General features: G+C 40.6%; 4 protein-coding genes across 5 annotated transcripts; all 4 read right to left on the reverse strand.

Annotated features, from left to right (window-relative positions):
- Positions 1-1,720: 1,720 nt before the first annotated feature.
- Positions 1,721-3,562, reverse strand: LOC144215810 (claudin-24-like). The gene has a single exon (XM_077744969.1). It carries the CDS (start codon positions 2,594-2,596, stop codon positions 1,949-1,951), a length of 648 nt encoding a protein of 215 aa, XP_077601095.1. The 5' UTR covers positions 2,597-3,562; the 3' UTR covers positions 1,721-1,948.
- A 159-nt stretch (positions 3,563-3,721) lies between these two features.
- LOC144215809 (leucine-zipper-like transcriptional regulator 1) lies at positions 3,722-9,486 on the reverse strand. Its single transcript, XM_077744968.1, has 19 exons — positions 8,979-9,486; positions 8,492-8,554; positions 8,369-8,425; positions 8,217-8,296; positions 8,031-8,139; positions 7,862-7,945; positions 7,732-7,789; positions 7,511-7,650; positions 7,236-7,437; positions 7,025-7,135; positions 6,587-6,679; positions 6,416-6,511; positions 6,149-6,323; positions 5,805-5,974; positions 5,447-5,730; positions 5,211-5,360; positions 4,647-4,752; positions 4,497-4,577; positions 3,722-4,087 (listed from the first exon to the last, which is right to left on the reverse strand). Exons 1-19 carry the CDS (start codon positions 9,128-9,130, stop codon positions 3,971-3,973), a joined length of 2,328 nt encoding a protein of 775 aa, XP_077601094.1. The 5' UTR covers positions 9,131-9,486; the 3' UTR covers positions 3,722-3,970.
- A 446-nt stretch (positions 9,487-9,932) lies between these two features.
- LOC144215624 (galactosylceramide sulfotransferase-like) lies at positions 9,933-13,454 on the reverse strand. Of its 2 annotated transcripts, XM_077744677.1 has the most exons (5): positions 13,427-13,454; positions 13,132-13,178; positions 12,685-13,012; positions 11,979-12,129; positions 9,933-11,491 (listed from the first exon to the last, which is right to left on the reverse strand). In XM_077744677.1, exons 4-5 carry the CDS (start codon positions 12,122-12,124, stop codon positions 10,348-10,350), a joined length of 1,290 nt encoding a protein of 429 aa, XP_077600803.1. In that variant the 5' UTR covers positions 12,125-12,129; positions 12,685-13,012; positions 13,132-13,178; positions 13,427-13,454; the 3' UTR covers positions 9,933-10,347. The 2 variants fall into 2 exon arrangements, with proteins under 2 accessions (XP_077600803.1, XP_077600801.1); XM_077744675.1 differs by lacking the exons at positions 13,132-13,178; positions 13,427-13,454 and having other exon boundaries at positions 12,685-13,097.
- Positions 13,455-14,329: 875 nt separating this feature from the next.
- On the reverse strand, positions 14,330-18,832 carry LOC144215981 (pescadillo homolog). Its single transcript, XM_077745240.1, has 15 exons — positions 18,517-18,832; positions 18,230-18,309; positions 17,982-18,135; positions 17,786-17,895; positions 17,499-17,670; positions 17,313-17,402; positions 17,103-17,219; positions 16,881-16,958; positions 16,721-16,807; positions 15,750-15,880; positions 15,548-15,673; positions 15,281-15,465; positions 15,086-15,207; positions 14,849-15,007; positions 14,330-14,605 (listed from the first exon to the last, which is right to left on the reverse strand). The coding sequence occupies exons 1-15, from the start codon at positions 18,538-18,540 to the stop codon at positions 14,531-14,533; spliced, it is 1,710 nt and encodes a 569-aa protein (XP_077601366.1). The 5' UTR covers positions 18,541-18,832; the 3' UTR covers positions 14,330-14,530.
- Between the last annotated feature and the right edge of the window lie 310 nt (positions 18,833-19,142).

The following is a 19,142-nucleotide window of genomic DNA, read 5'->3' on the forward strand; positions in this document are numbered from 1 at the left end:
CTAACAATTCAAATGGATTGGACCATTCAATTTAGTAGTTGTCCCTTTCAGACATACCCTCAAGACTGCATTGAAATAGATTCAGGTTTGGGTGTGAACAGAATCTGCAAATTCACATCTGTAAATTTCCGCTATGACAGCCAGGAATGAAAACATCAATTTCAGGACGATATGTATTGACGATATTATTATATTCAAATACAAAATAGTTGGTTGGGTGACCCTGGTGGTTAGCTCGCCGGCCTCACAGTTCTGGGGTCGAGCGTTTGATCCCAGGTCGGTCGGTCTTCACAGTTTTTGTATGTTCTCCCAGGGCTTGCGTAGGTTTTCTCCGGGTACTCCGGTTTGCTCCCACATCCCACAAACATGCATTGTAGGGTGGTTTAACGCTCTTAATTGCCCCGGGTCACACACAAAATCAAGCATTTACATTGTAAATGTCTTTTAGGTGTTCTCTCCCATAATCGATAGTTACATTTGACTGCAATTTTTACATTCAATTTACCTGAGTAAAACAATTCTGAAAAAAAAGTACTTGCAATTAAAAGCAATCTAACTTGTTTTTGTGTTATAATCATTGAAACTTAGCCTGTCATGTTTTTTTTTTGTTCTAATTGGTTGTTTTTCATTCTAAATAAATTGAAGGCACAAGAGGGCGCCAGAAGCTTGAATGTTTTTACAGATTAAAAATGGTCTCAGAAATATTCAAATTGAAGTAATCTGTTGTACAAACTGTTGAATGCAAAATTCAATTATAATTTTTACTGTAAAATAGCCCACATTTTTTACGCATCTAATTGTTCTTAAAAGGTTTGGTTAGAGTTGAAGAAATGAAAATGTTAGTCTACTACATGAATGAAAATAATACATGAGGTTTGAACGCTTTTGGAACGCCATAACATTCTGAGTTGATGATTAGTTGATAAATACAATAATACAAATATTTGTATATAAGTGTATCATAAGGAAAATATGATTTGTAAATCATTGTAATGTTTTATGTTTAACACACCGTACTAACGATATTGAACTACATGACTACTTACTTTAAGACAGAGTGTAATGTGCCGTCTTAGACAGGGATCAATTCCATGCAGATTCTTTTGATGCATGAGCTCAACGGCACAGTGCTCAGACAGCCAATTCAATTGAATTATGGTATGGCATCAGAAGGCAACACCCAGAGTGGGGTGAGTGAAGAAAATATGGAAACTACATGCAATATCAGCTGCCAGCAGGTCGGGTTGATACTGCATTAAAGAAATAAGGAAGGCAGATTGATATACAGTCAGTCGATGTCGGCAAGTTGCTGCGTGACATTTTGTAAATTCTAACCATCACTACCATGTATTGTGCATTAACAATGCCCTACCTCGTCTGCCTTCTTCAAAAAATTTAATACAGAATCACAGCTGGTATGAAATCCAACACACACAAAAATCAAGGCTTCAATACTCACATGAATGTGTCATTTCTATCAAAACAAAAACCCAGGGAAGTTATTAGTATTTGTTGAATTATAACAAATGACACAAGTCTAATCATGCGGTTCTGCTTCTGATTAACAATCGAGAAAAGTCAATAAAAGCCACTTGAGATGAATGGTGCATAATATGGATATATCTGGTGACTGGAAGAAGCATGATAACCTGCTGTTAAAATGAAATTGTCATGATTAAAAATGGTGTTAGGTCACGTGGATAAATCATCCAGGAGTCAGTTTGTTTTCCAGTCATTCCATTGCTTTATAGTAATATTCAAGATACAATGAATAACTCAACAAATAAAATAAAACCAAATGTGACTTTCCTTCTATAGCTGTATCACAGATAAAAAGGCTCCACACATTACCAGTTGATACTTATGAGGTCATACAATTTTCGACTTGAGTTAAAAAAAAGGGTATACTACTAGTTTATCTGTGCAGTACACATATATACATTTGTTTTTACAGAACCTCTGTCTTGCAGTACTCCCGTGTCCTTTGAGAGTTGTTGGTCACTCTTTTCGATTTTAAGTCATAGTCAGCCATGCAGACAGCAATAAAGAAGAAAGTGCCCCCAATGAGCAGAGCCAAACCCCCAAACCATCCTGAGAACATGGCCTCTCCATACTCCCAGCGAGGCATCACGTCAGGAAAGCCTTTATCCCAGAATTCCACGACAGTGGTGTACGCCACCACCGACACTGGAGCCAACGCCGTGATCCCCGAAACCCAGGACAACACCCCGCCCAGGATGAGGAATCTTCTCCTCTTTCCACAACGGTCCAAACACACTCTCAGTCCATCCAGTCCCGGTAAGGCAACCAGCAGCGCTAAACCACCAGTGAATACCGACACCAGCATGAGCACCCTTGAGATCTGCAGGTCCAAAGGAAGTGCTAGCATGGAGTCATATGACTTGCATTGCACTCCCACCTCCTCCGTATAAAGGCACATGTGCCAAAGCCCAGAGTACCAGTTTTCCATTTCGTTCAAGTCTGAGTTCATTGTCTTCCAAAGCGGAAGGAAGGTGGTGATCAGGGTTGTCACCAGTCCTCCAAAGGTTACAAAAACAGCCATCCTTTGCATAGCTTTACTGGTTAGAAGAGCCATTGCTGCCTGACTGACCACTGCACTGTGCAATCTTAAAATTCACAGCCCAGCCTAGCTTCTGATGGAGCCCCAGTGAGGCTCGATCATTTAAAAAAAAAAGTTACTGATGAGTAGATAGCGACAAATACAATTACAGTTTTGTCTCAGTGTTCCACATCAACACAATAATGAACCCTGTTTTAACTGAAACCCTATAGGGCCAATGGCATCCCAGGCCAAGCTACCCGTGGACAGATGAAACACGAGCAGAAAAAAAAAGCACTTTCAAGAAAAGGCTTCTTTCTGCAGCTGTCTGAAACTCATTCCATCTCTTCCAGTTTTTTGTAATTGAAATGTGTGATTTGACATGACTCAAAGGAATGTCTGAAGTTGGTGGCCCAAATGTTGGGGCATTATTGTAGGAAATGATCCACATTTGATCATTTAAATCTGCAAAATGGATGCCGATAAGTGTAAAGCTGGTGCTTTTTTAATATTTGTATAAATAGAGTACCCCTTTGGGTAAATTTAAACAAATGTCACCAAGTTGTATTGGAAGTTAAACATGGGTAATGTTTGATAGATGTGGTAACTATAAACACACAGTGGTCAATACTTATTTTTACAATATAGTATAGCATTAGAAAACACCAAGTATATATTACCAACGGAAACTGAGTCATGTAATAATACTGTACTAGCAACAATAGGTCACATCATTTGGTTATTTCAGCTGTTAAGGAAAACGGGTCCAATGTGGACCATTTTTTTGAAGATGAAAATGATAATTGGGGGGGAAAATAGCAGAATAAACATGCAAAAAGCTATAACCCATTGTTGTATATAAATAAATAAAACGGCTTGAGACAATGATACGCACTGTAAGGAACAAAGCACCTAGCTTTAAATAAATTTGAGGGTATTTGAAAATTTGAAAAATGGTGAAATGTACCGTTATTTCCCCGGATATAATTCGATGTCTTTTAGAGAGCGAAGGAACTCAAATTTCTACTCCCAAAAAAATATATATATATATATTATTTAACATACAATTTATAAAATGGATATTAAGATTTGGTGTACAGGTGAGTCAAATTGCGATGCGCTAGATCCCAATTGGAACTATATTCTTTGAATTAGCAATCATTATATTTATATTTTATTTATATATAATTTTATCTATACAATAAATACATTTGGAAATATCAATAAAAACATCACTATTATAATTCAAATAACTAAAAACTCAAATTCACTGTTATGCTATGTTATGTTATGCTATTTTATGTTATGCAAACGATGTTGATTATATGAGGTGCGGAATGGCGGGAGAAATTGTAAACATATATTGGAAAAGGAGGATAAAAATAAAAGTGCAGATCTCTTGCCATGATCCTAAATGTCGGAGCCCATCTCAGCACACTGCTTGTCTGATATGTGTGTAGCTAGAGACTCAATGATGTCCAACAGCAGCAACTGGCTGAGAGAACGCAGGTTGGGGAGCTTGGATACCTTTGGGAGGGGAGGAGGAGAGCAAAAATTTAAAGGGGAGGAAAAGGCGAGAAGTCAAACAGAGTAAAATGAGGAAAAATCAGCGCTCTACTGGTTCATGCTGAAAAATAAAAAGCATCACCCAAAAATAAATAATAATAAATAAATCGCAAGTGACGGGGGCTGAGGATTTTCGTTCTTTGATAAACAAACAATCCTAAAATATAAGAGAGGCGTTTGTGGGCCTCGCGGTAAAGCGCGGGGTTGCTTGTTCAGCCGGCCGCCCTGTAAACACTGTCCTTCTCTACTTTTCTTCCACTAGCGGGCCAACAGTGTCAAGTCTCCTGCAAAGACGACGCGACTATGGGGTTAGCTCAGCTGCAGCGAGTGGGCAGCAAGCCCCCAGGGCGCCGGATACGAGCCCACCCACCTTGATGAACTGGTGGACAATTATGTGGAGGCAGTGCTTCTTCATGTCCAGCGCTTGCGTCTTATCGGCCGCCTCGAGGATCTGCATCGAGAAAAACAAAATGTGCAAATGTGCTGGGCCTACTACACTCATCACCCTCCACTAAAATACCTGCAAGACGTTCTCCACGGTGACATTCATTTCCAGATTCTGCTTGCAATAAGCTTGCAGCCTGTTATTTGAAAAGCCATAATAATATGGTGCAGCAAATAGATAGCTGTTTCACAAAGAGTCAAGGATAAGACGCCCTCAACAGTGGCATTTGTACTGCACTTGATGACACTGCGAATGATATTAAATTAACAACACAATGTTTTTCCTGTAGTAAATAATGTTCATGTTTCAAATATCCTTTGACAGCTCTTGTACTGCATGCTTGTACTCGTGCATCAAATCAAGTGCAGTAAGTGTACAATGCAGTTCTACAAGAGAATCAGTAGTAGGCACTGCCGTCACGTTTGTATTCACGGTCATTGAAGTGACATTTAACCTGGAAGCCACTGCTAATTTACAGCACAAATCTTTAGCCTTACACGTTCCAAAATGTCATCTTTTCAATGCACTCCCCAAAATATGGTGATGATGATTCTATCCATGATTCCTTTGCACTGCGATTCAAGATGGCTAAATTTCGGCACTTGATTTGTATAAGGCTTTTGAATGAGAAAAGGATACAGAGAATCTTCTGGAGGCATGTCCACGTCTCCATAGTAGATGTAGCGTAGCATAGACTCAAATGCCTGCTTACTGGGAACCATCTCACCGATGGAGATATTTACCTGGCCGTCCTCTGGCATAAAGGACCGGAACATGGCCTCAAAGTAGCTGAAAGTTTAAAGAGTAAAGCTGATGATTACGGCCAAAGGTTTGCCCAGCCACACTGTCAGTGCACACAAAAGCCTGCTCTGTACCTGGAACGAGCCGCCAGTATGGCTTTATGAGCGGGTCGAGGGTGCCCATCTAACAGCAAGACGATGTCACAGAACTCCAGGCCCCCTCCCTCCAGGTAGGCCTTCATGTCCTGCACCAGCGAAGTGCCGATGTCCACGGGCTGGTCTGAGTACAGCCTGGGAGGAGGCTGTTGCTTTCGTCGGACAATCTCCACGATGAGCGGCGTGGACAGACGTTCAAACTCCCTCGTCATGATCACCTGGTTGAAGTGGGATTCCTTCACCACGAAATTAAGGCAATGTTCCTAGGGAAATAGAATTTTCAGGGATGAAGAGAACTTCCTTCCTTTGTGGGTGGTGACATAAAAAATAAGAATACCTTTAGCTGGTCGAGTTGGAGCTTGTTTGCATTTTCACAAACACTGAGAACATTTTGCAGGTCGACAGACGCCTCAATGTATTGAACACACAACTGCTCCAAGCGGGAGAGTTTGAAACTCAGGGCCAGTTTGTAAACATCCATGATCAGGAGAACGTCCTGAACATGACCTGGAAACCCGAATGAAACACATTGTTCCTGAAATCTTCATTCAAATTGTTGACATAATATATAATGCAAGAAATAAGGATGACTGCAAATTTTTATAAAGCTATTGCTTTGACAAAAGATATGGCAGCTGAGTGCATGGATAGTAACAAAACTATTAGGTAGAACAATACTACCTCTGCGTGGGTACTGAATCTTGTCTGTGTAGAGAAACTGCATTAAGACTTCAAAAGGCTGGGCTTCGGCTTCCCTGATAGATACTTCCAGCATTGGCAGTCTGCCTGAAAGCTTGTGAGTGCCTCCTTTCGTAGCCCCTTCATCACTCTCCTCACTGCTGTCCTGTTTGGTCCGCTAAAAACAAGACAGGCATTTCATCTTAATACATGTCTTCAACTATTGCTGATTTTTTTTTCCCCTCCCAAAATTTTCATAGATCTCCAAACCTGTCGCTGTCTTTCCCGAGCCTGCAGGATTTTCTTGCGCAGCCACTGGCATCTTGCTGTCACAATAGCTATATGTCCCAGAACTCGTTCTTCCCGCTGAAAAAAAGAAAAATAAGATTTACTTTTAAATAAACCGACTTGTGCAGTAAATGGAAATGAAAAGTAACCTACCTCTCCAAGAATAAATTCCACGTCACAGAATTGACGATTCTCCCACAATTTACCATAATCTTCATGGAGGGTACACTTTGGATAGCATGAAAACTGCAAAAAAAATATGCATCAAGAAAATAATTATGATTTCAAAACTATATGTTGCACTTTCATTCAGAGTTCACCTAGCTATTATGTATTTCTCCAATATTACATATTGGAAAAATTGTATTCACCGTCTTTTCACTTATTGAACAAGATAAATATTATAAAGTGAGACTGAAGTTGCATCGATCTTACTTGTTTTGACAACACTTAAAAAGGCTGCCCTGGTCTGGCAGTCAGTACCAGAAACAACGATGGATAAGGCTACTTTTGGAGTAATGGATTTGACCACACGATTGGATCCGATCCCGTATTTGTGCATGTTTTCAGAGAGAATAAAAACATGCCCACCTGAAACCTGTACATCTCCCCACTGCGGACATTGTTGTCCACAGTTCCCCCAAAAATGTACATAGCATCTTGAATTACAGCAGCTGCATGGAAGAGCCTCCCACTTAGCATCTGGGAAGGCAAGGGTGCAATTTATGTTAGAAAGTCAAACTGACATGGCTAGAAAATATAGAGATAATAAACCAGTGATTGAAATCTTGGCAATTTATACCTCACTGTCCTGACTGGGGTGGATCACCTCCCAGCTCTGAGAGTCTACATCATAGCAGTGCAGCTCATTGGGCAGAGTGTTGTCAGCAGCCCCGCCAAACACATACAGGTGGCGGTCGAAAGCGACCATTGTGTGGCCATAGCGCCGTTGGGGAGGGGGCGGAGAGCCTCGCAGTAAATGCTCAGTGGGAATGCGGGTCCACCTGCGGGGACGATGGCTCTTAAGCTATCGAGGGTGCAAGTCAAGTCAGATTTAATAGCATTGATTAGGCTTACATGTGGCCATTGAATTCAAACTGGAAGAGGTTGTTGGTTATCTTGGCTCCACTCTGACCCGAAAAGACAAACATCTTGTCCCGGCATACAGCTACGGGGAAGTTGCAGCAAGATGGAGGGATCTCCCCGCTCTGCTCGATCTGATAGTGAAACAAAAACACTGAGGTCAGGACGTAAAGTTATTAAAGCTGGCTCTACCCTCAGTGACGCTAAATACTAACCTCTTCCCAACATGCATGCTCTCGGTCCTGCAAGCTGATGGTCCACATGTCATTTAACCTACATGAGGTGAACAACATGTCATGAATGTGGACACTCTTATCAAAAGGTACATGCCAAATCGAAACATACCTGGCATTCCCGTCATAACCGGCAAATATCCAAAGCTTATCACTGTAAACGGTGGCACCGTGAGCTGAGCGAGCTACTGGCAAGCTAGATAAAACACAATAGTTGGAATGTATATTCACTAAATGGCAAATGCTTTTCATATTTTATATAGTATTCAAAAATACATTACCTCCCCTCTACTTTCCATTCAGTCCACTGTCCTGTTGCAAACTTGTATTCAAAGAGATCATTTTTATTTTTTAAGTTGGAGTTGGAATAAATGTCTCCAGTATAGCCCCCTGGAATATATTCAAAAGCACATACATGTCCATTTGAACTGAACTATTGCTACCAATCAGTTAAGGAAGAAACTTACCAAAAACAAACATGCTGCTGCCATACACCACTGCTGAATGGTGATAACGAGGAGCAGGTGGGGTTCCCGTGGTGAAGGCCCTTTGCAATATTGGAATATATTATAGTCACAATAATATATAACAATCTAATATTTCCGTGAGCAATTCTTACCGACACCAAGAGCAGTCTTTCACATCAAAACGGAGCAAGTCATTCAGCATGTTCTTGCTGGTGGGAGACACAGTTTTAACATCATTCAAGTAGTAAAAATACCTCTGATAATGTTCTACTCACCCATTATCTCCCCCAAACACGTAGATAGCATCCCTATATGCCACAACAGTGTGTTTACTGCGCCTGGATGGAGGTAAAGAAGACGCATATTGAACAAAGTGATAGGTTTTTACTTGTCAATTGTGTCTTTATGCAGCCTTGAGTGGTTAGCACGTCAGCCTCACAGTTCTGGGTTCGAATCCAGGTCATACACCTGTTTGCATGTTCTCCCTGGGCGTGTGTGGGGTTTCTCCGGGTACTCCGGTTTCCTCCCACATTCCAAAAACATGCATGGTAGGCTGGTTGGACACTCTAAATTGCCCTTATGAGCATAAATGGTTGTCTGTCTCTGCGTGCCCTGCGATTGGCTGGCCACCAATTCAGGGTGTCCCCCGCCTCGTGCCCGAAGTCAGCTGGGATAGGCTCCAGCACCCCCGCGTCCCTGATGAGGATAAAACGGTTCCGAAAATGGATGAATGGAATGTGTATTTGGATTTCAGCACGTTACCTTGCTCCAACAAACTCATCACACGGAGGCAGCCTTCTCCATCGGTGAACAGTCTCAAAAGGACCAAAATTGAGTGTCAAGTATTCCACGCTGTCGGAACAACTGTGGTCAAAGTCAACACTTGGAGCCACTTTGGTTGATTTGCACTCCATTTTTCTCCACCCAACCAACGAGTATCAGGGAAGATTATCCGGAGCTTATGTCATTTTGAAACACTATGGAACTCAAACTTCCCGATAGCACCTCGCTGCACGATCGATGCTAAAAACAAGCGCAAGCTACAAAGCTAATACTAAAGCACTAATCGAAAGAGCAAAGCTATCAACGGGATCGGTTACGAAACATAACGATAAAATCTGAGCAAATCGGTCCGTTGTTGTTTTTGAACTTTGACTTGTATTTAAGCAAACACAACAACAATTTAAGCCACAATTCGCAAACGGGAGAGCTGTCATATTACTGTAAAATCGCCCCTGCCGCGCCCCCGTTGTTGGATCAGAGCTCATGACTACTCCCAGTGGTTGGAAGATTGTTTTTTTCCCTTTCTACCACAAATAAACTCCCAAACTATGATTTACATACGAATATTTAAACTCTGGGATCTGTTAATACCGAATATAATTCGAGGAGCTGTCCAATTACAGTTGAGAATGTCCAGGTGCTGAAATGCTTGGAAAGGTGTTTTTTTTTTGATGATTAGGACTACTTCAATTGAGATGTGATAAATGTCATTTATTTATGAATGTATTTTTGCCCAATAAATTTCAACCCTTGCATATCGAGGCTTTACATAATACTGCCATTACTTTATTAATGGCTATTTGTGTAAGGAGGAATAGTCTATAGCTCTATAACTCAGGGTCAACACTTGACCTTATTGGTCATCAAAAGCAAATACCTCAAGCATTCATAAGATTCATACAAATAACAGAGTAAAAAATGTGTTGTACAATATTTATGGTGTATATTACAAGCTTTATTACAGAAAATGGCATGTCATAATTCACAGTATGAAGGCAGAACCAAGTAAAAGGACTCACCTTTTTTGTAACCCAGAATTTTTGGTTCCTACAATTCACATAACATTTTATTAGTTTTGTCTATAGACACAAGTTGGCAGATATGGAAAGAATATCTTGCTTTCTTCGTTAAATTTTCAAAGAACAATTTACTATATATTTCAATAAAGGACTAGACAAGAGTGCAACATGTCATATCAACTCATTTCAGTGCTTAAAGATTGTGAAATATTTCTTTCAAGTGCCTATTAAAATCCCAACAAAATTAGGATGATTGAAATATCAGAGAACCACTGCTATATTAGTCCATGGGAAACAACGACAACACACTAGTAGGCTTCTAGTTCTAGTCACCAGTTAATGATATCTCTAACATGACCCCATAACTTGGTGAGCCATAGGTTGACTCCAAACTCAGTCAAGTATTGAATCTCTGGCGTCAACATCTTACGGCACAACTTCACGTGGGCCTCGTCAATGTCCTTCTTCAAATTGTATCCCATGATGGACTTCTCCCCAATGGGCTGCCAAGGCTGCATGACGCTTTCTTGGATCCTGCCGGAGTCGACGGCGTGACCCCCCTCGATGCAGGTGGCCGCCATTTCCGCGTTCCTCCTGTTGAGCTCCGCTACGTCCTCCGCCATGCGCCGACGTCCGTACGTGTCCACTCTTCTCCAGAAGGTGTGGTTCATGTGCTGGTACAGCTTCCAGTCAAGAGCGTTCCACTCTAGAGCCTTGGTCCGCAAGTCCGGCGTCAGTTTAGATACGGTGGAACCATTGCGAGCGTTGAGCTTGAAGAAGACGAGGTCATCCATCTCCCAACAGAGAGCCTCCTTGAGCAGGATGAGAGATTCCTCAAAATGTTCTGCCAGCATGACGAGCCCAAAACGTTCTGTGATGTTTTGGATCGCCTCGTCCACCCGCGGATCGTCCACCTCTAGCGTGTTATCTACTCCAAAGTCAAAGAAAAGTAGGTTTCTGAGGTAGAACGCGTTGAAACCCTCCGGGTCAAAGTAGTAGTGGGGGTCACGGAGGAACTCGGCCAGCTTGTCGTCTCCCGCTATCTTCCAGGTGAAAGGGACCGTCCGACCGTAGTAGTGGAAGGACGACTCAAAAAGCTCCGCCGGGTCTCGGAGGATGGTGACGTAAGCCGTGTCCAGGGGGAGCAGCTTGGTCACTTCGGCTGCATTGAAGCGCATGTGATTGCAGATGATGTTGAAGCACATTCCGGGTTTGAAGTCTTTAACGTAGGAACGCTGGAAAAAGGCCGGGTAGGAGAAGTCATTCCTGCTGTCGGGAAAAGCAAATTTCAGTTGATGCTTCTCTCCGAAGCGGAAAAGGATGTTGAGGAAGGTGCTGCTCGCCGCCTTGTGGGTCTTCATGAACATGATGTCCACTTTGGGAGTGCACATCTGGCTTTTATGTGAGCTGTTGCTACTCGGTCTGGTGGTTAGATGAGATGGGTGATGGGCGCAGGAGAACGGCACTGGAATTCTGCAGACATAAACAAGACACAAAATATTCTGCATGTTTAATTTGATTATAAGCATCAATAACCAAATATTGCCTAATCTTTCACATTTACAATGAAAATATGAAAGTCTTTTTCAAGTCATGTCACCCATTTTACATTAATCATTGAGTTCATGAAGATACGATATCATTTTGTCATTTGAGGGCTTCCAATCGAAATAATACGAAATTATGAACAAAATCTACACTATTATTTTTAAAAAATAACTGCATTTTTTTACAATCATAGTATTTGGCTCATATTTGATTTCATATTAAGTACACAGCTGTATTTAAGAATACAGTGAGTGCAATGCATGTATATGGATAATATAAACTGTCCATAAAACTTTACCATAATAAAGCATATAGTAGGTTCTGTATACACATAACTCCTTTGTGTACACATGAAGCATGTATTTATTGTGTTTACATCTGCAGTATATAGTATGTGTTATTTGTATCATACTCAGTCAGGCTCAGTGGTACATGGTACATGGACAAGCAGTAGAGGAAGATAATACTGCTGGTCAGTAGGACACCCAAAACCAGACGTTTGCACATGAACTTCCAATGTCTTCTGTGCTTTAATGCCATGATCCAGCAAATTTGCATGTTACCTGAAAAACAACAAATGACATAATGTCAATGGGAAAACTTGGAAAGAGCTTGATACAGCTGCAAGGTCACATAATGAGACATTGTATCAATTATATTTATCTTATCAGCATTCAATTCTACTTTATACATGGTTTTGTGTTTAACTTTGACTAAATGTGCATATTTACGACACATAGCGGCCTTTAGAGAAAACTGATGCATTTTTAATTGGCTTATTTTACTATGTCATCATGACGTGATGATAATGGTTTTAATTTGTTAATATACAGCCAACAGTCCAATTGGGGTTAATGACAATGTGAAATCATTATTTGGATAGTCTCAACCTTATGTACCTCAAATTAAAAATTGAGTTAAAAAATGTATGTCAACGTTATTAATGTACATCTTGTACTGGATTTAATTAGACGAGAATACGTAAGTCTAAGTAAAACTAATTAGCCATTTTATCATTTTGAATAGTGCGAGACATCATGTACAACATTAAGCACATTGTAGACTGGTACAAAATGTTCTCATTAAAGGATGTGATGGGAAAGTAAAGGAGTTCTCACCTTAAAACATAATAAATCCAACTTGTTAAAAAGTGCTGCTTGCTGTTGTATTCCAATGGATCAAAAACAAGTTGATCTAGCTCCTGCAGTCTCTCTTGCATCTGATCTTAAAATACGCACAGGCAAAAGACATCAATGTTCTGAACGCACTAGACTTATCACATGTCCAGAGATAAGAGATCTCCCCCTGACGTCTCCAGTTTCACAGCACCGATGCAGGCACACCTGATGCCTCGGGCCGCCTCCCACCTCTTAACTTTCTAATCCAATAGCCATTTTTGCTGAATGAAGCACCGCGGGGACCCTCGTCTCCCCGTGACATCAGGGTCTGTCAGGGGACAAGCACTTGTCAGAGAGGGAGAGTGTAACACAAAACGGGGGAGGGCGAGTGATGGAGCGAGGGAGGCGAAGGAGGCGAGGCTTGTATAGCCACTATTCTGTGCTCACCATACAGAGGGCCTTTTGAGCTCTCTCACCCGAGTCCGAGTTGCGAGCTGATAGGAGGGGTGCAAATCAGCATCAAAAGAACAAATGCACTAATTGTACCACTTGATCAAGACTGCTTTATGTCCGAGTTCTGCAAAAAAACGCCTTCTAAAAATGCTACACGTGGAATGTATGGTAAATAGTGAGTTGATTGTCATATTGCCGGGGCATTCATAAAGTAGCACTGCCTCCAAGTTGCAATTGTTTCTTTTTAGCACATAAATTAGAAGCCAAAATAAAGAGATTTGGTACTTACGGCTATGTAGTGATGTTTCTGCTTAGCGCTTCTGCACTCAAGTCTAATGAATAACAAACACAAGAAGTGTATGTACTGTAAACAATGCAGTTTAGAAAGGAAGATCTTGCTTTGGCCCAGTCATTCAACTTTTTTTATTTTTTTGAGTCAATGTCTATTTATAGTCTAGAAGTGTTTTTCAAACAAACAGTTACTATACTTTATTTACAATTCTGTTAGTATGAGGTAGTGATAAAATAGAATTAGTCGAGGTTTTCCAGAGTTTAGATATCAGGAAATTAGATTTTGTCCATGTTTCTGGGTGCATTTATTCCTATCCCTGAATCAATTTTTCTTGGACTTATTTCTTATTTGATTATTCATTTGTCTTATTTGTGCACTGCGTGGTGAAAACTTTAAATGTCATTTATACTTACATAATGTCATGTTGAATGAGAGCACTGTGTCTTCCTTCTTGGATTCGATTAATTTTAGATATGGAAGATGTTGGTTGTCCAAATACAGGCTGGTGGCTACGTACAATAAATGCCTGCTTAAGTCTGACCCAGTCATTGTGTGTACGGACACATTCTATCCCAAATTGTATGAAGACGGATTGCTGGCTCCACACTACGTCTTTTGTTGAGCACCCATCGCGCTCCTTCAGGCACCCATAGTGCCAGGCGAAGACCCGAACTGGGTGGGCATGGGTGGAATGCAGATCGGGGTCAAGGGGATGCGCTTCCAAGTGAATGAGAATATTGATGGCAGCGGGTGGGATGAGCCCACCAGAAGCATCTCAAGAGGGCAGTGAACATTACGGCACCTTCGCCAATGTGGACTGCATCATTCAATTCATTTGTGATCTGCTTCAACATAATCCACTTTGAAGTTTTGTATGAAGAAACACACAAAGGCTAATCACCCAGTACTACTTTAAAATTTATTGAATAATGTGTTGTCTGGTAATTGCAACCATTTTCCATTGTTGGGGAGTTAAAACAAGTTTGAAAAATGATGGGACAAAAGCATATAAACAGTCGCTTTTACAGATCATTGGAAATTGACCAGCAATGTGAGTCCACTGAAGCTGGCATCTTGAAGTGAACTGATCATTATCATCATTCATTTTTTGAACTTTTTCTTCTTGGCCTTTTCATTGTCGTCGTGAGCTTTCCTCTTAGCAGCTAACTTGTTAGCCTGTAACAAAGGACAAAAAAGTCCAATGAGCACAAAACCTATTTTAGCAAAGAGTTGACTCAGAGGTCACATGGACTGTACATAAGATACACCCTTCAAGTGTTTAACATTCCCACACAGGAATGTCTAAGAGGACAGGTACTGTAAATAATGCATTTTATGTTAGAAAGACGAGACTTATCTTGAGCAAACAGATGAGGCATGGCAGAAATCTATACTGAATCAATAAGAAATGCCACAAACCTCTTGGACTTTTCTCTTTTTTCCAAACATGATCTTGTCGTAGAGATACTTGTCCTTTTTCTTCATCATCATGATGGCCAGGCGCTTCTCTTCCGCTTTCTGCTGTTGATCTCTATGAGCTGGATCTTCTACCCTCAACTTTCCAGGAGTCACTGCCATCTGCAAATGTGAATTCTTTCTTTAATGACTTCTTAAGCAGCAGGTGGTAGGCGACAAGAAAGATGGTTTGTTATAAACCTTGGGTCGGGATCTTTGCCGCTTCCTCCTCTTCTTCTTCATATTATTTTCTTCTACCTTGTCTTCCTGCTCAACTTGCTCATCATCATCCTCCTCTTCACTCTCTTCCTCACTTTGTTGGGCTATGAAAATTTCAAAGAGTATTATGCACACATACCACCATCACCATCAAACAACAAATACAACATTTCTTACCAGGCTTCTCTCCTCTTTGCAACGCCATCAGCTTCAGTTTCTCTGGAGGAACATAGTCTCCCTCTTCCTCCACCACAAATGGAGACAGATGGGGTGGAAGAGTGACCCCCATGAAGTAGTCCTCCACGGGAAGGACTACTTTGGCGTTGACACTGTCGTACACCCACTGAGGCTGGATATAGTATCTGAAATGGCACATCATTGAAGTGTCACGCAGGGCTGAAGACTTCTTCTCACAGTGGGGGGAAAAAGGGACATATACCCTACCTGTTGATATATTGCGTGGGAACACTGGGTCTGTCAACAATGTGATGTGTGATTGACAAGGCAGTCACATTATATGTGCTGCCTATGCAGACAGAGGATTCCCAGGACACCTGGCCACCAAAACACCTGCCAATATTGAAATTGGGCGTCATTTTCGCAGTAGATTTTAGTTGGCTTTCAAGGTGGAGTTGTTCTGACTTACCTGATGACAAATGCCAGAGACTCTCTGGGTACTTCTCTGTTGAGGAAAAACTTCAAGCCCTCAAATATCTTTTTATGGCTTTCCAGTTGCTTCTGCTCCTTTTCTCTTTCCTCCATCTTTCCAAGGTCCTCCTGAGAGAAGCATTCATTTATTCTAAATTTGAGATTCAACAACTTCAATTTCGTTTGGATTAAAAAAATGCAAAGAGAAGCTCCATTTTACACACAGAATGCACTTTCATGAACTCAATTTCACCTCAACAAATAATACAAGGGTTGGAACATTAACTGAGCATAGATGGACATGCTGAAGATTCTTTTTAGTGTGGCAAGAAAGGACACAATCAGGAATGAATTCATTAGAAAAACATCAGTGACTGGATGGATTAGCGAGGTTCAGAAGAGGGATCTATCTACTAAAAATTGACCTGTTTACAAAGTGGAAACAGTCACTGAGGACAGAAAGAGATGAATAGAGAGGACTTGTTTTGTGGCAATCACAAAAATAGGTTCAGCTACAAGCAGAATGTCAACTGGAACAGACAAAAGGTGAGGATTCACCTCATCCCTGGCAACCAAACATGTATTCCCCAGTTTCACAGCTCCAAAAGCTTTGGCATTAAGTACGTGACCCTCCCGCCTTTCCCCTTAGAGACTAATTATTTGATCTACTCACTCATTCTTCACATATACAGTAATGGTATCAAGGATGGAAATGACATGAAAGAGTTTACAGTATTTGGAGGGTTGATATTCAGTGATGTGGCAATCAAAATAAAACCCATTTTGGCATTTTGGAACAGGATGCATTTCAGGGCTAGGGTGGCATTGTTTCGATGTAAACACCGGAGGCAGTCTACAGTGATCCCTTGAATATCGCAGTTAACATAGATCAGACGTGAACAGTGAATTTGCGATAATCGAGGGAAGACTACCATGTTTTTGAGCCTCAAGTTTTTTTTTTTTTTTTACCTCTTCAACAGGAAAGTGATCCAATTGAACTTCTTCCTCTGAAGAAGTAACCACCCGGGCCAAACTTGCACTTAAGGTAGAGAGTTTCTGTATGGAAGAACATATAATTTGATATCACAAATTCAAAGGTGGAGTTGATTCGGTTAACAATGATTTTCACCTCCAAGTAGCTTTCTGAATCCAAAGCGTAGTGCTCCTCGTTTTCATTCTTTAATATCCGCTCTGCTTTCCTGTCAAGCTAAATATATATATATATTTTTTTAAAATAGCAATAAGTGGGATTTCCCATTGTTTATTTAAAAAAAATGACAACATTGCACTACTCTGTACTAATTCTAAAGACAATCTCTAATGCAATATTGAGCCTTAAATTTCATTTTACCTTTGGTGGGTAAACCAAATTGAGGGAATGGTAGAGTCGGAAGTTGATGAAGCCCATGAGAGTTGTGTAGAACTCTGTGAAAGTCGCCATGACTCTGTAGTCAACATCAGTAGGGTGCTGAGAGAGCAGAACAGAACAAAGACGGTTTTGGAGATGCAAGGTTTCATCCTGACGCCAGCAATAAGCTACCTGTCATTAACATGAACTTACATCATGGGAGAACTGATATGGAACGACCCACGTAACTAACTGTCCCATCACCTCAGCCTGGTAATAGATTCCCTTGATGGAGATAAAAACCTGCAGAAAACAGAACCATGAGATTAACAATGGAGTAATTTGATAAAACAAAACCAATAAACATTTTGCACTTATTATTTTTGTTAAAGCTGAGACCTTTCTAAGGCCACGAGAGGCTATCACGAAGTTCATCCACTCCACAGTCAGACGGCGACAAAGCTGTATGGTTTGCACATGGCATTTTCCAGTTCGAGCAAACGTGGAGAAGAGGAAGCACATGCAAAGTGCATCTTCAACATCCCGGAGAGCGTCGATGAATGTAGGATACCTATGACATAATAGTAAGAAACACAATTTGTTGATTACACATTGATACTAGAATTTGTTTTATTTTGGGTTCACACTCAACATTATCTAGCTAAAATGTTAGTCCCACTTCTTACCTTTCTTTGACAATGTGGTCCAATTTATATGTTGGCTTGTTGTTCTTAAGTCTTTCCACTGTTGAATATTCTGTTTTTCCGTAAGCTTTTTTAAGTTTACGGACAAATATCTTTACAGAGAAAACAGGTACAGTTAAAGACGGGGATGAAAAATATCACTCGCCAACATCAAGTTAAATGAAATGTTGACCATTACCTTGTACGCCCTGAATTTACCAACAATTGGCTCATGCAGAAGAAAGCGAATGTCTTTGAGAAGGTAAAATGTTCTTGGAGCAGTGGAGCCTTTGTTCACCTTCTTCTTGTTCTTAGGTTCGTGGGGGTAAATGCCTTTAAGAATGCAGAGTCGTCTGGAAAAAAATCCAAACAAGACAAGCTGTAGGACCGTTACTTTATAATGACAATGTGGTGACGTTTTTATAAATTATATATACATAAATGTACCTGAAATCTGGAAGGCTTAGTTGCAACTTCTTGCGAGCTTTGTTTCTGGTAATATAGTTTGTGGCAGAGCCACTCTCATACTATAAAACACACCCAAAAGATCCATTAAAACATTACATAGCTACTATATACAAGTTGAAGGCGAGTTTGGCAACATCATTTCTATTAAAGCGAACCAAACATTATTTCTATATAAGCGAACCAAAATAAACTACGGCATTAGCTCCACGGTTAGCTAGCAAGTGACCACATCACACATTAAATGAGCGGGCTTCAGCGACAGTTACCTTTTTCTTCGGTAATCCTCCCATTTAGAATCTGTAGAATGAAAAATGTACAATTATGTATTGACGGTGTAGTGCTTTCGACAAAGATGACCACGAGCAGGCACCGAATCTACGGCACGTGTTGTTTGACATGCGCGGAAGAGAACTCAGGACCCCGGATTGCCCGTTTATTTGCCAGTATAAAAAGCAAAATACAAAAGTTGAAAACAATTATTCTGTAGAAGAAAGTACCCAATTGCTTATTTATTTTCGTCTTACATGTACATCTGTACACACTATTTACAAGATATAAGTGGCGTCTGTTTGTCTGTGTCTGTCTGTCCTCCTCACTGTCTGTCTGCGATTATATTAATACATATACATTTTTAAAACATCTATATCATTAGCATAATGCTGAAAATATTTTTTCAAAAGACTAAAAATTAAAATAATGTAATATAACAGTAACCAAATTACGAATAAATGGTCATGAACATTTCATGAATGTTAAAATCTAGGAAATTTTTGGAATTAAATTAATTCAGTAAATGTCATATACTATATACTACGTATGGAGCCCAATGTGATTTATTGGGTAGGGGGTGGGGTTCGTGTGATCCCGACCACGCCCATTTGTCCGCTATGGT

This window comes from Stigmatopora nigra, chromosome 22 (assembly GCF_051989575.1).
Source record: "Stigmatopora nigra isolate UIUO_SnigA chromosome 22, RoL_Snig_1.1, whole genome shotgun sequence".
NCBI classification, from domain to species: domain Eukaryota; kingdom Metazoa; phylum Chordata; class Actinopteri; order Syngnathiformes; family Syngnathidae; genus Stigmatopora; species Stigmatopora nigra.

What these genes read in the sequence shown, in the direction of transcription:
- LOC144215810 (XM_077744969.1), bottom strand. Translation starts at nt 2,596, where the DNA reads ATGGCTCTTCTAACCAGTAAAGCTATGCAAAGGATGGCTGTTTTTGTA.
- LOC144215809 (XM_077744968.1), bottom strand. Translation starts at nt 9,130, where the DNA reads ATGGAGTGCAAATCAACCAAAGTGGCTCCAAGTGTTGACTTTGACCAC. An exon ending in GAATGGAAAGTAGAGGGGAG is followed by an intron (nt 7,946 to 8,030) that starts GTAATGTATTTT and finishes TGTTTTATCTAG; the next exon opens with CTTGCCAGTAGCTCGCTCAG. An exon ending in AGCATGCATGTTGGGAAGAG is followed by an intron (nt 7,651 to 7,731) that starts GTTAGTATTTAG and finishes TTTCACTATCAG; the next exon opens with ATCGAGCAGAGCGGGGAGAT.
- LOC144215624 (XM_077744677.1), bottom strand. Translation starts at nt 12,124, where the DNA reads ATGCAAATTTGCTGGATCATGGCATTAAAGCACAGAAGACATTGGAAG. An exon ending in GTACCACTGAGCCTGACTGA is followed by an intron (nt 11,492 to 11,978) that starts GTATGATACAAA and finishes TTATGTCTGCAG; the next exon opens with AATTCCAGTGCCGTTCTCCT.
- LOC144215981 (XM_077745240.1), bottom strand. Translation starts at nt 18,540, where the DNA reads ATGGGAGGATTACCGAAGAAAAAG. An exon ending in CATATCAGTTCTCCCATGAT is followed by an intron (nt 17,220 to 17,312) that starts GTAAGTTCATGT and finishes CTGCTCTCTCAG; the next exon opens with CACCCTACTGATGTTGACTA. An exon ending in ATTTGGTTTACCCACCAAAG is followed by an intron (nt 16,959 to 17,102) that starts GTAAAATGAAAT and finishes ATATATATTTAG; the next exon opens with CTTGACAGGAAAGCAGAGCG.